Genomic DNA, 13,767 nt, shown 5'->3' on the forward strand with positions numbered 1-13,767 from the left:
TCAATGGGGCCCCCATGTCATGACATTTTTGGGGAATTTTAGATTCTCCCCGACTGTCTAGTTTTTATTTTGGTGATTGTTAGCTCTCAAAGATGATATTATAAAAAAGATATACAGTACCAGTCAGAAGTTTGCACATACCTACTCATTCAGGGGTTATTCTTTATTTGTACTATTTTCTACATTGTAGAATGATAGTGAAGACATCAAAACTATGAAATAACACATATGGAATCATATAGTAACCAGAAAAGTGTTAAACAAATATATTTTCAATTATTCAAAGTAGCCTTCCTTTGCCTTGACAGCTTTGCACACTCTTGGCATTCTCTCAACCAGCTTCATGAGGAATGCTTTTCCAACAGTCTTGAAGGAGTTCCCACATATGCTGAGCACTTGTTGGCTGCTTTTCCTTTACTCTGCGGTCCATTTCATCCCAAACCAACTCAATTGGGTTGAGGTTGGGTGATTGTGGAGGCCAGGTCATCTGATGCAGCACTCATCACTCTCCTTGGTCAAATAGCCTAGAGGCGTGTTGGGTCATTGTCCTGTTGAAAACAAATGATAGTCCCACTAAGTGCAAACCAGATGGGATGGCGTATCGCTGTAGAATGCTATGGTAGCCATGCTGGTTAAGTGTGCCCTGAATTCTAAATAAATCACAGACGGTGTCACCAGCAAAGCACCATCACACCACCTCCTTCATGCTTCACGGTGGGAACCACACATGCAAAGAGTATCCTTTCACTTACTCTGCGTCTCACAAAGACAAGACAGTTGGAACCAAAAATCTCAAATTTGGACTCATCAGATCAAAAGACAGATTTCCACCGGTCTAATGTCCATTGCTCGTGTTTCTTGGCCCAAGCAGGTCTCTTCTTCTTCTAATTGGTGTCCTTTAGTAGTGGTTTCTTTGCAGCAATTTGACCATGACGGCCTGATTCACGCAGTCTCCTCTGAATAGTTGATGTTGAGATGTGTCTGTTACTTTAACTCTGTGAAGCATTTATTTGGGCTGCAATTTCTGAGGCTGGTAACTAATGAACTTATCTTCTGCAGCAGAGGTAACTGTGGGTCTTCCTTTCCTCTGGCGGTCCTCATGAGAGCCAGTTTCACCATAGCGCTTCATGGATTTTGCAACTGTTCTTGAAGAAACTTTAAAAGTTCTTGCAGTTTTCTGGATTGACTGACCTTCCTGTCTTAAAGTACTGATGGACTGTCATTTCTCTTTGCTTATTTGAGCTGTTCTTGCCATATTATGGACTTGGTCTTTTACCAGATAGGACTATCTTCTGTATACCAACCCTACCATGTCACAACACAACTGATTGGCTCAAACGTATTAAGAAGGATCTTTTAACAAGGCACACCTGTTTATTGAAATGCATTCCAGGTGACTACCTCATGAAGCTGGTTGAGAGAATGCCAAGAGTGTTCAAAGCTGTCATCAAGGCAAAGGGTTGCTACTTGCAGGAATCTCAAAAATAGAAAATATATTTCGATTTTTTTAACACTTTTTTTGGTTACTACATGATTCCATATTTGTTATTTCATAGTTTTGATGTCTTCACTATTATTCTACGATGTAGAAAATAGTAAAAATAACAAAAAAAAATTGACTGGTACTATATATAGCTTCATTATCATTTCTACATACTTTATATATGGTTTTAGTCATTTGAGTTTACACTGAAAATGTTGTAGTTACCGAAAATCATTTTCTATCTTTTGGAGTGGCGGCAACGATTTAGCAGCTAAATGAATATAGGGGAAACACTCTGTAGGACAGTAGACTACCTCATGCAATAAATACTTCCATTATCTTTATTCATGCTCTGATCCCAAAAATGAGTTCAAATTTCACACGCTTTTAGATTGAACAATATTCAGTAATTCTTTACATTAACTGTGCTGTATTATATCATACATTACACATCTAAACGCACATCATAAACATGACATTACAGTGCCTGAAGTTCTGTGACACTTGGCCTGCTTATTCTAACCGGCATTTTACGATGGTCAGTGCTTCTGAAATGCTGGTTGGCCTGTGACCCCTGTGTGTTGCCTTTGGATCTGACGCAGTTTGTGTCTGCTTGTCTGTGGGCTCCCTCTCTATCCAGTCCGCCCCAGCACTTTGCTCTAACTGCTGGAAGCTGTCTGTTTTGTGTGCGTCGTTGACTCTGAGCGGACATCTTTAAATAATGTGTTGCCAAAATGTTCATGGGAATGCTTTGAGCTTTTCTGTTTTCTTGCTCTCTGAATCGATGTTTTAACAGTGATTTATTTCTGACGTTTCTTCTTTTTTTCTGACGTCAGGTAGTTCTGCAACTCATTGTCTGTCTTCAGTTGAATATTTCTGTGTTTCTTAACCCGACTAAAGCAACAGAATGCCTACTGTTTTCTAAGCTAAGATCAAGTACCAGAAGTACCAGAGAATTGTGACACAAAAAGCAAAGACGAAGAGTACACCATCATTATATTTCAAGATAGCTTGCCAATCAACAATCAGCATGTGTTGGGCCTGCATGTTGGGTTTGGTGTATTATTTTGCTTGAGGCCTTTTTGGAAATGAAGCTGTTTCTGTATGGCTATAATAAACGCTATCTTCTCTCTACCATTCACCCATTGGCATGTCCTCACCCTGTCCTCCTCCTTGCAGCCCATAAGGTGATCTCGGAGGATAAAAACCAGTGCTATCGTATCCTGAACTCTGGCTCTGGCCCTGGTAGCTGCTCCGTGCCTATCCTTAGGAACATCACCAAGCAGATCTGCTGCTGCAGCCGCGTGGGCAAGGCCTGGGGCAAGAACTGTGAGAGGTGTCCCTACTTTGGATCAGGTGAGCATCCCTATTCTGATTCAAACCTCCACATCATACTGGACCGGCATTGGATAATCATAATGCAGCTAATGACCAGTGTTAACATTTGCCTATGTCACAGTATGTACATTGATCAAAAATACAAACACAACATGTAAAGTGTTGGTGCCATGTTTCATGAGCTGAAATAAAAGATCCCAGAAATTGTCCATACTCACAAAAAGCTTATTTCTCTCAAATGTTGTGCACAAATGTGTTTACATACCTGTTAGTGAGCATTTCTCCTTTGCCAAGATAATCCATCTACCTGACAGGTGTGATATATCAAGAAGCTGATTAAATAGCATGATCATTACACAGGTGCCTTGTGTTTGGGGGCTATAAAAGGCCACTCTAAAATGTGCCGTTTTGTCACACAACACAATGCCACAGATGTCTCATGTTTTGAGGGAGTGTGTAATTGGCATGCTGACTGCAGGAATGTGCACCAGAGCTGTTGCCAGATAATTGAATGTTAATTTCTTTACCATAAGCCGCCTCCAACGTTGATCTAGAAAATTTGGCAGTACGTCCAACAGGCCTCACAACTGCAGACCACGTGTATGGTGTCATGTGGGCGAGCGGTTTGCTGATGTCAACGTGCCCCATGGTGGCGGTGGGGTTATGGTATGGGCAGGCATAAGCTATGGACGACGAACACAATTGCATTTTATCGATGGCAATTTAAATACACAGAGATACCGTGACGAGATCCTGATGCCCATTGTCGTGCCATTCATCTGCTCTCATCACCTCATGTTTCAGCATGATAATACACGGCCTCATGTTGCTGGAAGCTGAAAATGTCCGTTCTTCCATGGCCTGCATACTCACCAGACATGTCACCCATTGAGCATGTTTGGGATGCTCTGGATCATTGTGTACGACAGAGTGTTCCAATTCCTGCCAATATACAGCAATTTCACACAGCCATTGAAGAGGAGTGGGACAACATTCCACAGGCCACAGTTCTATGCGAAGGAGATGTGTCGCGCTGTATGAGGCAAATGGTGGTCACACCAGATACTGACTGGTTTTCTCTGTCCAGTGTATGTGTTATTTTGCCCATCTTAATCATTTCTTTTTATTGGCCAGTCTGAGATGTGGCTTTTTCTTTGCAACTCTGCCTTGAAGGCCAGCATCCCGGAGTCGCCTCTTCACTGTAGACATTGAGACTGGTGTTTTGCGGGTACTATTTCATTAAGCTGCCAGTTGAGGACTTGTGAGGTGTCTGTTTCTCAAACTAGACACTAATGTACTTCTCCTCTTGCTCAGTTGTGCACTGGGGCCTCCCACTCCTCTTTCTATTCTGGTTAGAGCCAGTTAGCGCTGTTCTGTGAAGGGAGTAGCACACAGCGTTGTACGTGATCTTCAGTTTCTTGGCAATTCCTCTCATGGAATAGCCTTCATTTCTCAGAACAAGACAAGACTGACGAGTTTCAGAAGAAAGTTCTTTGTTTCTGGCCATTTTCAGCCTGTAATCGATCCCACAAATGCTGATGCTCCAGATACTCCACTAGTCTAAAGAAGCGCGACTCATCAGTGAAGAGCACTTTTTGCCAGTCCTGTCTGGTCCAGAGACGGTAGGTTTGTGCCCATAGGCAATGTTGTTGCCGGTGATGTCTGGTGAGGACCTGCCTTACAACAGGCCTACAAGCCCTCAGTCCAGCCTCTCCCAGCCTATTGCGGACAGTCTGAGCACTGATGGAGGGATTGTGCGTTTCTTGTGTAACTCGGGCCGTTGTTGTTGCCATCCTGTACCTGTCTCGCAGGTGTGATGTTTGGATGTACTGATCCTGTGCAGGTGTTGTTACACATGGTCTGCCACTACGAGGATGATCAGCTGTCCGTCCTGTCTCCCTGTAGCGCTGTCTTAGGTGTCTCACAGTACGGACGTTGCAATTTATTGCCCTGGACACATCTGCAGTCCTCATGCCTCCTTGCAGCATGCCTAAGGCACGTTCACGCAGATGAGCAGGGACCCTTGGTGTTTTTCATAGTCAGTAGAAAGGCCTCTTTTAGTGTCCTAAGTTTTCATAATTGTGAACTTAATTGCCTACCGTCTGTAAGCTGTTAGTGTCTTAATGACCATTCCACAGGTGCATGTTCATTAATTGTTTGTGTGTGTGTGTGTGTGTGTGTGTGTGTGTGTGTGTGTGTGTGTGTGTGTGTGTGTGTGTGTGTGTGTGTGTGTGTGTGTGTATGAAACATACTAACTAATTCAATCCTGCTTGTGGCGTTCTCTGTTTGCTCCTGAAAGTTGCTTTCAAGGAGATCTGCCCAGCAGGGCCTGGCTACCACTACTCTGCCTCTGTCATCCAGTTCAACCAGAGGTTGCTGGAGCAGCACGGGACTGGAGGTCCCCCTGTCATATCCCAGAGCACGGGACAGAACAGGCCACAACAACCAGCCAGTAGTGGTGCACAGACTCCCCAAACTAGTCACCAACAATCTTCAGGCTCTCTCACTCCCCAAACCAGGCCTCAACAACCAGGTATCACTACTCTGCTCACCACTCAGACCAGACCCCATCAGCCAGCAGCCAGTGGAGGCTCCCTGTCCTCCCAGGGCAGACCACACATCCCAGCCAGCTCTGTTACAGCAGGACCCACCCGGGTGGTGACAGGTGAGTAGACAGTAGCCCCTAGCAACCTCAAGGAGATTCCTCAATGTACAGTGTATATAAAGAGCTTCATTCCAAAACGCAATATATACATTTTCAGAAATGTTTGTAAATTGACATTAATTAAAACCACATCTTATGAAAGAGATCTAGGATTTTTTTATTTTATCATGACATGGGCTAGTGAAAAGGAAGACATGATATATATATTGTAAGGTTTATATATTGTAAGGTAATTTTATTTTAGAGAGACAAATTATCATGCTTTGTGGCAAAACGCTATATATCCGCCCCAACCAACAGAACGCCAATAGAAAAAGTGTCCAGATTGGGTTTTAAACAGTTACATGTAATAAAGTATGGATACGTAAATAAATAAATATACAAATTATCTATTTGTTTAAACTAAATTGTGCAAATATCATAGTCAATTTGTATTCAGAGGGTGAACAGTGTAGTGTATACTATGTGAGTTTTCTTTTTGGACATTTAAGCAACTTTTGGAGCAATTGTATTGTGGTTTTACAGGTTTTTTCATTAGGATAAATCAAGGAAAGATTTTAGAGTGTGATTATATACACTTTAGGGAAAGATTTAAGGAATAATAATGACAATGAAACTCTGTCGCAATTCTTTGCAAGGCTGGATTGATTCTTATTGTTGGAGTGACACAGCACGCTGTTAGCGGCCTCCGTATGTTTGCAGCCTGTAGTCTATTATTGTTTCCCGTTGCTGGATCTAACTCTCTAAACACATGTCTCTGGATATAGCACATTTTGGTATGAAACGATACAGATATCGCATTTTGCAACCAAAAAAACACATTCTAAAGCACATATAAAGTAAATGTTTTTAAAGTATGAGAACTGCCATAATTCATACACATAGAAAAAATGCAAATATGAAACATTTGCATTTATCGCGTTTTGGAATCAAACCCTTCATATACTCTTGTCATTTCCACAGAGCAACATCAACTATTGAGACAGAATTAGAAAGTTTAAAGTTTGATGTTTGTGTCCAGAAGGCTGTGAGAAAGACAATTCATATCAAGCTGCCTCTTCTCAACAAGCGGAAGCTCTAATGTGTCTAGACATTCTCAGTAAATGTTTAGGTGCGGTTTTGGTTTCTCCAGCTCGGCCCCCCACTCAGACCCAATGGCCTCCAGTTGACCGACGGCCAGTATCTCCAGTGAGACCCGCCCAGCCCCTCCCATCTCTGGTCACCCCCCGCCCACCCATCCCCAGGCCAGGTACCGTAAATCGTACACCACAACACCACAGCCACAAAGTGTTTCATCTTGATACAGTAATGGCTCCAAGATTAGGTAAACTGCAGATAAACGCTGGTTCAACTTTCTGGCCTCTCACACTGCCAACTCCATGTCATTCCCTGTTAGAACTCTTAACTATGGTACTCCACACCTGACTCAAGAACAAAGAAGCATATAGTTTGGAGTCTGTACTGTGGAGTGAGAAAAGCTCAAAGTTCTCCATTGAAGTATGACAACTGGTCTTCCTGTGTCCGTTCTGCTCACATTTTATGTGACAGCACTTGAAAGCATGAGTTCACATTTAGAATGGAACAGATTAATGAGTGCTTAAGAATCACGGGTAGATGGAGTTGAATTCTCTGATAGCGTCGATTTTTACTGGCGGTTTTATCCACCTTCAAAGACATCAGATGTGTTTCTGGCTCTGGCCTTTTCTGGCTCCACTAGAGTACTTAGCTGACTCTGTCCCACACACGCATGCACACACACACCTCCACTTCAACGTCAACAAAGCAAAGGAGATGATCGTGGATTTCAGGAAACAGCAGAGGGAGCACCCCCCTATCCACATCGACGGGACAGCAGTGGAGAAGGTGGAAAGTTTTAAGTTCCTCGGCGTACACATCACGGACAATCTGAAATGGTCTACCCACACAGACAGTGTGGTGAAGAAGGCGCAACAGCACCTCTTCAACCTCAGGAGGCTGAAGAAATTTGGCTTGTCACCTAAAACCCTCACACACTTTTACAGATGCACAATTGAGAGCATCCTGTTGAGTTGCATCACGGAAACTGCACCGCCCACAACCGCAAGGCTCTCCAGAGGGTGGTACGGTCTACACAACGTATCACCGGGGGCAAACTACCTGCCCTCCAGGACACCTACAGCACCCAATGTCACAGGAAGGCCAAAAAGATCATCAAGGACAACAACCACCCGAGCCACAGCCTGTTCACCCCACTACCATACAGAAGGCGAGGTCAGTACAGGTGCATCAAAGCTGGGACCGAGAGACTGAAAAACAGCTTCTATCTCAAGGCCATCAGACTGTTAAACAGCCATCACTAACACAGAGAAGCTGCTGCCACTTTAATACATGGATCACTAGTCACTTTAATAATGCCACTTTAATAATGTTTATATATCTAACATTACTCATCTCATATGTATATACTGTATTTTATATAATCTATTGCATCTTGCCTATGCCGCTCTGTCATTGCTCATCCATATATTTATATGTAAATATTCTTATTCCTTTACTTAGATTTGTGTGTATTAGGTAGTTGTTGTGTAATTATTAGATTATATGTTAGATATTGCTGCACTGTCGGAACTAGAAGCACAAGCATTTCGCTACACTCGCAATATCATCTGCTAACCAATTGTATGTGACCAATAAAAATTGGATTTTGATTTCACACACACACACACACACACACACACACACACACACACAGCTCAACTTCAAAACCTCAGTCGATTAAAAAGCGTTTTACATTCTTTAATGCACTTCTTTGCAATACAAAGAGGGATTCAAAGAGGGAGTACCCTCACGCAGGAACTCTGGCTCAGATATAAGCCGTAAACAGATGGGTACAATGCTCTGTTTTGTCGCAAAACGTTTGCCTAATGTTAGCCAACTGCTCACCACCGGACTGTTAGTTTATCACATGTTGGCAGGTTTGAATCTCAAGGAGGGGCCGTCAAAGAGCTGCTAACTATTTTTCTCGTGAGGGAGGTGACAGTTTTGTGCTGTAACCTGGAATTTAACATTGTTATGCCCACAGCCTTGAATCTGCCCCATAACAAATGAGTTCTGAGACTATAAATCCTCATTAATGGTCCCTAAGAAATATATGAGCTGCACTCTTAGAAAAAAAAAGTGCCATTTCGAACCTTAAAGGGTTGTCCCCATAAGAGAACCCTTTAAAGGACCTTTTTTGGTTCTGGGTAAAACCCTTTCCATAGAGGGTTCTACATGGAACCCAAAATAGTTCTACCTTGAACTAAAAAGGGTTCTATGGGGACAGCCGAAGAACCCTTTTGGAACCCTTTTTTTCAAAGAGTGTGGAATGGGATGAGTGTATGTCAGAGCTTCGTTGTTCAGCTCTCCAATGTAAACAGAGATCAGGCAGCCAGATGAGGTCAGAACCTCCTCACACCATTCGCTGTGGCATCCCCTCTTCCCTCTCACAACCTCAGGCGGCTGATATGGATGAGATGACTACTAAGATCACACTTTGGAATCGTTTTTGAAACGGTGACAGACAAGCTAACTAAATGTGTGTGTTTGTGTGTGCGTGCGTATCTGATTGGGCATCCAGTGCGGGTTGTGTGTGAGACCATGCCCCAGGTGTGTGGACAGGGCCGTTGTGTGGACCAGCCCGGAGGGAGACATACCTGCATCTGTAACGAGGGATACCAACTCAACGCTCAGCAGACTCGGTGTCAAGGTGAATGTCGTTTTGTTAGGGCACTGTTGCTAGTTGCACTATTTAGCTACTATTGGGAAGCATCAAACACACATACACACCTCAATGTTGGCTATTCCTGATGCTGTACTGGGCCTCAGCTGTATTTATAGTGTGCGGTCATTGAACATGTGCTAGTCATTATGGATGAGTCAGTTTCAGGCTGGTTACAGTACCACAAGCATCTCACTGCAATCCCCTCCCCTGAGGGGCCGCTTGATTACAACCTGTAGGGTTGGTCAGGCTCCTCTTGACCTCTTTAACCCCACTCATTCCCCCTTTCCTTTCAGACATAGACGAGTGTAGGGCGTCTCCCCCGCCCTGCGGCAGCGGCCGCTGCCAGAACATAGAAGGGGGCTACAGGTGCAGCTGCCCCTCTGGATACCTGCCAGGACCCCAGGGCACCAGCTGTATAGGTACAGCCCCACTGTACACACCACTCACACACACACACGGTCGCTGGCCACGGCAGCTGTGCACTGGATGTTTATTCAGACAACAGCTACTCTGTATTGTTGGGTATAGAGAGAGACCTTCTGGCATCCCCCTGGAATGCCTTGTGATCTACTTGGAGGTCAAGGGTTAGGAAATGGGGTCTGGTACTCTGGTCAGTGTTCTCTGAGAGTCCCTCGTGTTATTGTTTTCTTCTCATCTGGATCTCTAGATGTCAATGAGTGCCTCCAGACCCCCAGTCCCTGTTCTGTTGGGGAGTGTGACAATACACCAGGCGGCTACAGGTGTGTGTGTCCTGCTGGCTTCAGAGCCAACTTCCAACAGACGCAGTGTCAAGGTAAGAGGGGACGCGTACTCAACATAGTATTCCAACATCAGCAGTCAATAAGTATTATTTTCATGATCGTGATTGTTATAAGGAATGTTATGTCGATTGTGATAGCTGTACAGTAGTCCTTGTGATCATTCTAGAAGAAAATAGACACAACTGTTAACTGTCAAGTCTTTGAGTAAAGGACAAACTTTTTTGGTGGCACAGATATTGACGAGTGTCGTCAGGTTTCGAACCCCTGTAACAACGGCCGCTGTGAGAATAGCCCTGGTAGCTTCAAATGTGTCTGCCGCACTGGGTACAAGCTAGAGGGCAACACATGTAAAGGTAAGGAAGCTATCTCTGCATCTATTCAACATTATTTCACTACTGAAGGTACTGTCCTGTATATGTTGCCATCTTCACTCACCATCGATTGTGTGATGTTTGTGAAATGATACTATTTGTCAGTTGGACATATTAAACTTCCTGTCTATCATTCTCTCTTTCCCCAGATGTGGATGAGTGTGAGGACCCCTTGAGGTGTCCTGTTCAGGCCTGTGTCAACTCTCCAGGATCATACAAGTGTGTGTCTTGCCAGCCAGGCTTTGGCCTGCTCAACGAACAATGCTCAGGTAACACTCCTTGTCCTGAAGCAGTCATACACAAAACCAAATAATAAGCTTTCACTAACGGTCTGTGTCGCCCCCTGTTGTAGATGTTGACGAGTGCCGTCAGACCCCCAGCCTTTGCACCAATGGTCGTTGTGAGAACACTCCTGGGAGCTACAGGTGTGTTTGCCACACAGGATACAAACTACAAGGCGAGACCTGCACAGGTACCAGCGATGACTCCACCCAATGTATTTACCTACATTCCGTCTTTTTGAACCTGTCAGCGAAAGGAACTTTCGATCTATGGATCATAAAATTCTGCCCATCTATTAATGTTCTGGCTCTTATCTGTTTCAGATGTGGATGAGTGTGAGGACCCTTTGAGGTGTCCTGGTCAGGCCTGTGTCAACGCTCAGGGTTCTTACAACTGTGTGTCCTGCAAGCCAGGCTTCAGCATGATCAATGGACAATGCTCAGGTAAAATCCCATTGCCTCTGTGTGTTCTGGGGTATACCTGTGTGCCTGTGATTCTTTTCTTTCATCCGTCCATCCATCCATCCATTAGTACATCCATTTATAGTGCATTTGAAATTGGCAACTACCTTTTCAGCAATCTCCTCTCCTTTCCTACAGATATAGATGAGTGTCGTCAGACCCCCAGCCCGTGCACCACCGGTCACTGTGAGAACACCCAGGGAAGCTACAGCTGTGCGTGTCTCACTGGCTACAGACTACACGGTGATACCTGTACAGATGTGGATGAATGTGCAGACCTATCCCAGTGCCCTGGCCAGGAGTGTGTGAACTCCCTGGGCTCATACAAGTGTGTGTCCTGCAAGCCAGGCTTTGGGCTGGTCGACAGACACTGCACAGGTAGGACACAACATGGCCTTTGTCAACACTGATACATGTAGATCCGATCACTTACACAATAAGCCGTTTGTAAGCGTAAGTCTTATTTTTATTTTTTTTATCTTTCGTTCTTTTTTTTTCCTTTTTTTTGCAGATGTTGACGAGTGCCTCTACAGCCCCACTCCCTGTGCTAACGGCCGTTGCGAGAATACGGCTGGAAGCTACAAGTGTGCGTGCCGATCTGGCTTCAGGCTACAGGGCAACACCTGCGGAGGTGAGACCGCACGTTGAACAGACACATCACTTCAGCCGATAAAGAGCAGTCAAATGTGTGACTTTCTTTAGCACATCATCGAGTGAAACGCTACTAGATATTGCCTTTGTTCTGTCGACTTCATTAAGGGATTGTAAAGCATAACATCTGTTGGCTTCTCCAGATGTCGATGAGTGTGAGAACGCTCTGCAGTGTCCTGGTCAGGAGTGTATCAACTCTGAGGGCTCCTTCATATGTGTGGCCTGTAGCCCAGGCTTTGAGGCTGGAAACGGACAGTGTACAGGTGAACAACATTCTCAACCACACACACCCATTTCTATTCCATATTGATAATTGTATCAATACTGATGTTAATACTTTCACACAGATGTCGATGAGTGTCGCCAGACCTCCAACCTATGTGCCAATGGTCGCTGTGAAAACACCCCGGGTAGCTACCAGTGTGTTTGTCGCACCGGGTTCAAACTACAGGACAGCATCTGTATTGGTAAGGCTGCATGTGTCTGACTTTTACATGATGACTCATGCTCCATATCACTCTGTTAGATGTGTGACCTCCACTTGCTTCATTTTAGACATTGATGAATGTGAAGACCACTCTCAGTGTCCCGGGCAACGGTGTGTGAATTCTGAAGGCTCCTACAAGTGTATCGCCTGCAAAGCTGGCCACGTTATGCAAGATGGGTTATGCACAGGTAAGACTAGCTGTCTGTTAGGCAGTATATCAAGTAAAATCAAGGAATTCTGTCCATGTAGTCAACATGTTTTTTCAAGGTGTTTTGCTGCTCTCACACTTGCCTGCTGCATTTGTTTCTGGGAAGGAAGGCCATGGCTCTTTTACAGCCAAGGGGAGAAGGTGATTTGTAAACGGCGGCAGATTTCTGTCTAATAAGGAAACACGTTTTTAAAGAGATTAAATGAGTCAATGTTGAACTCTGCAGAATGTGACAGGAGATGCTTCTCACCAGACCAAAATTAGCGCCAAACTCTTTTTCACACACGCCTTCCACTTGAGATTGCGTTCCATTCATACTGCTTTATGGAATCGGACAATAACGTCACTAACACTATTGGTGTTATTGGTGATGCAGCTTGACTAAGACAGTCACCATAGTAAAGTTTGCTGCAGAATCGAGCTGTTTCAACAGCTGTTTATATAAACTGCACAGAGCAATGTGACCGGGAAATTTTTCATCATCCTACAGTAGGTGATGAGTGAGCAAAGGGGGTTGGTCACCCATTGGCCCTCTAGTCCCAGTTCCACACTGCAGACAGCACTCTCTGCATTCCTCTCCTCTTCTCTCCTCACTTCACCCTTGCTGGCTTCTGTTACTTCTCTTACTCACTTCCACGCAGTTTTTTGTCCCGTGGGACACACAAATCATCAGCCATAGTATCGTTTCAGGACACCGTATTCCATCCCATCAGGGTGCATTGCTTCTACCAACAACAACAACAAAACGAGACCACATTAAAAATGCATATGAATGTACTGTTTCAGCTGTGATATGAGAAGTCTGGCTCTTGGACTGGGCCGATGTGAACCAATAGAGTCTGCAACAGATGTCTAGACTTCAAAGGGGATAGCGTGTAAATCAGAAACACCTTAGGAATGGATGTAACACTTGGAAATGGATGGATGTCTCCTTGGCGAGGTTTCACTGTCAAAAGGTTATATCCATAAGGGACAGAATCAATTGGTGCTGTGTTGATTTAAGAGAAACCACTTGAATGCTGTTTAACCCCTTTTAGGGGGGACAGAAAGACCTATACATGAAGCAGAGGTGTGTGTGTGTGTGCGTGCCAGTACCAATGAGCATCCCCCCCCTCTCCCTTCCTCAGATGTGGATGACTGCCAGAGCCCTGACACCTGTGGTGCAACGAGGCTGTGCGTGAACACGGACGGCTCCTACCGCTGTGACTGTCAGCCAGGCTACAGAACCGCTGGCCCTGGACGCCAGTGTAGAGGTCAGTACCGACGACGGTGATGAGCGCCACAATGACGGTGACGTGCTTTGATAATGCTGCGCATC

At 44.7% G+C, this 13,767-nt stretch overlaps 1 protein-coding gene across 3 annotated transcripts in view; it reads left to right on the forward strand.

Moving 5' to 3' along the window:
- The window catches only part of LOC106580734 (latent-transforming growth factor beta-binding protein 4), a 68,830-nt gene that overhangs the window by 46,471 nt on the left and 8,592 nt on the right, over positions 1-13,767 (forward strand). For all 3 annotated transcript variants that reach the window (XM_014162079.2, XM_014162081.2, XM_014162080.2), the window contains 16 exons: positions 2,663-2,839; positions 5,121-5,486; positions 6,619-6,735; positions 9,085-9,213; positions 9,522-9,647; positions 9,896-10,021; positions 10,223-10,342; positions 10,510-10,629; positions 10,713-10,832; positions 10,966-11,085; positions 11,242-11,481; positions 11,615-11,734; positions 11,898-12,017; positions 12,102-12,221; positions 12,310-12,429; positions 13,577-13,702. In XM_014162079.2, the coding sequence (XP_014017554.2) occupies positions 2,663-2,839; positions 5,121-5,486; positions 6,619-6,735; positions 9,085-9,213; positions 9,522-9,647; positions 9,896-10,021; positions 10,223-10,342; positions 10,510-10,629; positions 10,713-10,832; positions 10,966-11,085; positions 11,242-11,481; positions 11,615-11,734; positions 11,898-12,017; positions 12,102-12,221; positions 12,310-12,429; positions 13,577-13,702 (2,367 nt within the window). The remainder of the gene's footprint in view (positions 1-2,662; positions 2,840-5,120; positions 5,487-6,618; positions 6,736-9,084; positions 9,214-9,521; positions 9,648-9,895; positions 10,022-10,222; positions 10,343-10,509; positions 10,630-10,712; positions 10,833-10,965; positions 11,086-11,241; positions 11,482-11,614; positions 11,735-11,897; positions 12,018-12,101; positions 12,222-12,309; positions 12,430-13,576; positions 13,703-13,767) is intronic.

This window comes from Salmo salar, chromosome ssa20 (assembly GCF_905237065.1).
Source record: "Salmo salar chromosome ssa20, Ssal_v3.1, whole genome shotgun sequence".
In the NCBI taxonomy this organism is placed as follows: domain Eukaryota; kingdom Metazoa; phylum Chordata; class Actinopteri; order Salmoniformes; family Salmonidae; genus Salmo; species Salmo salar.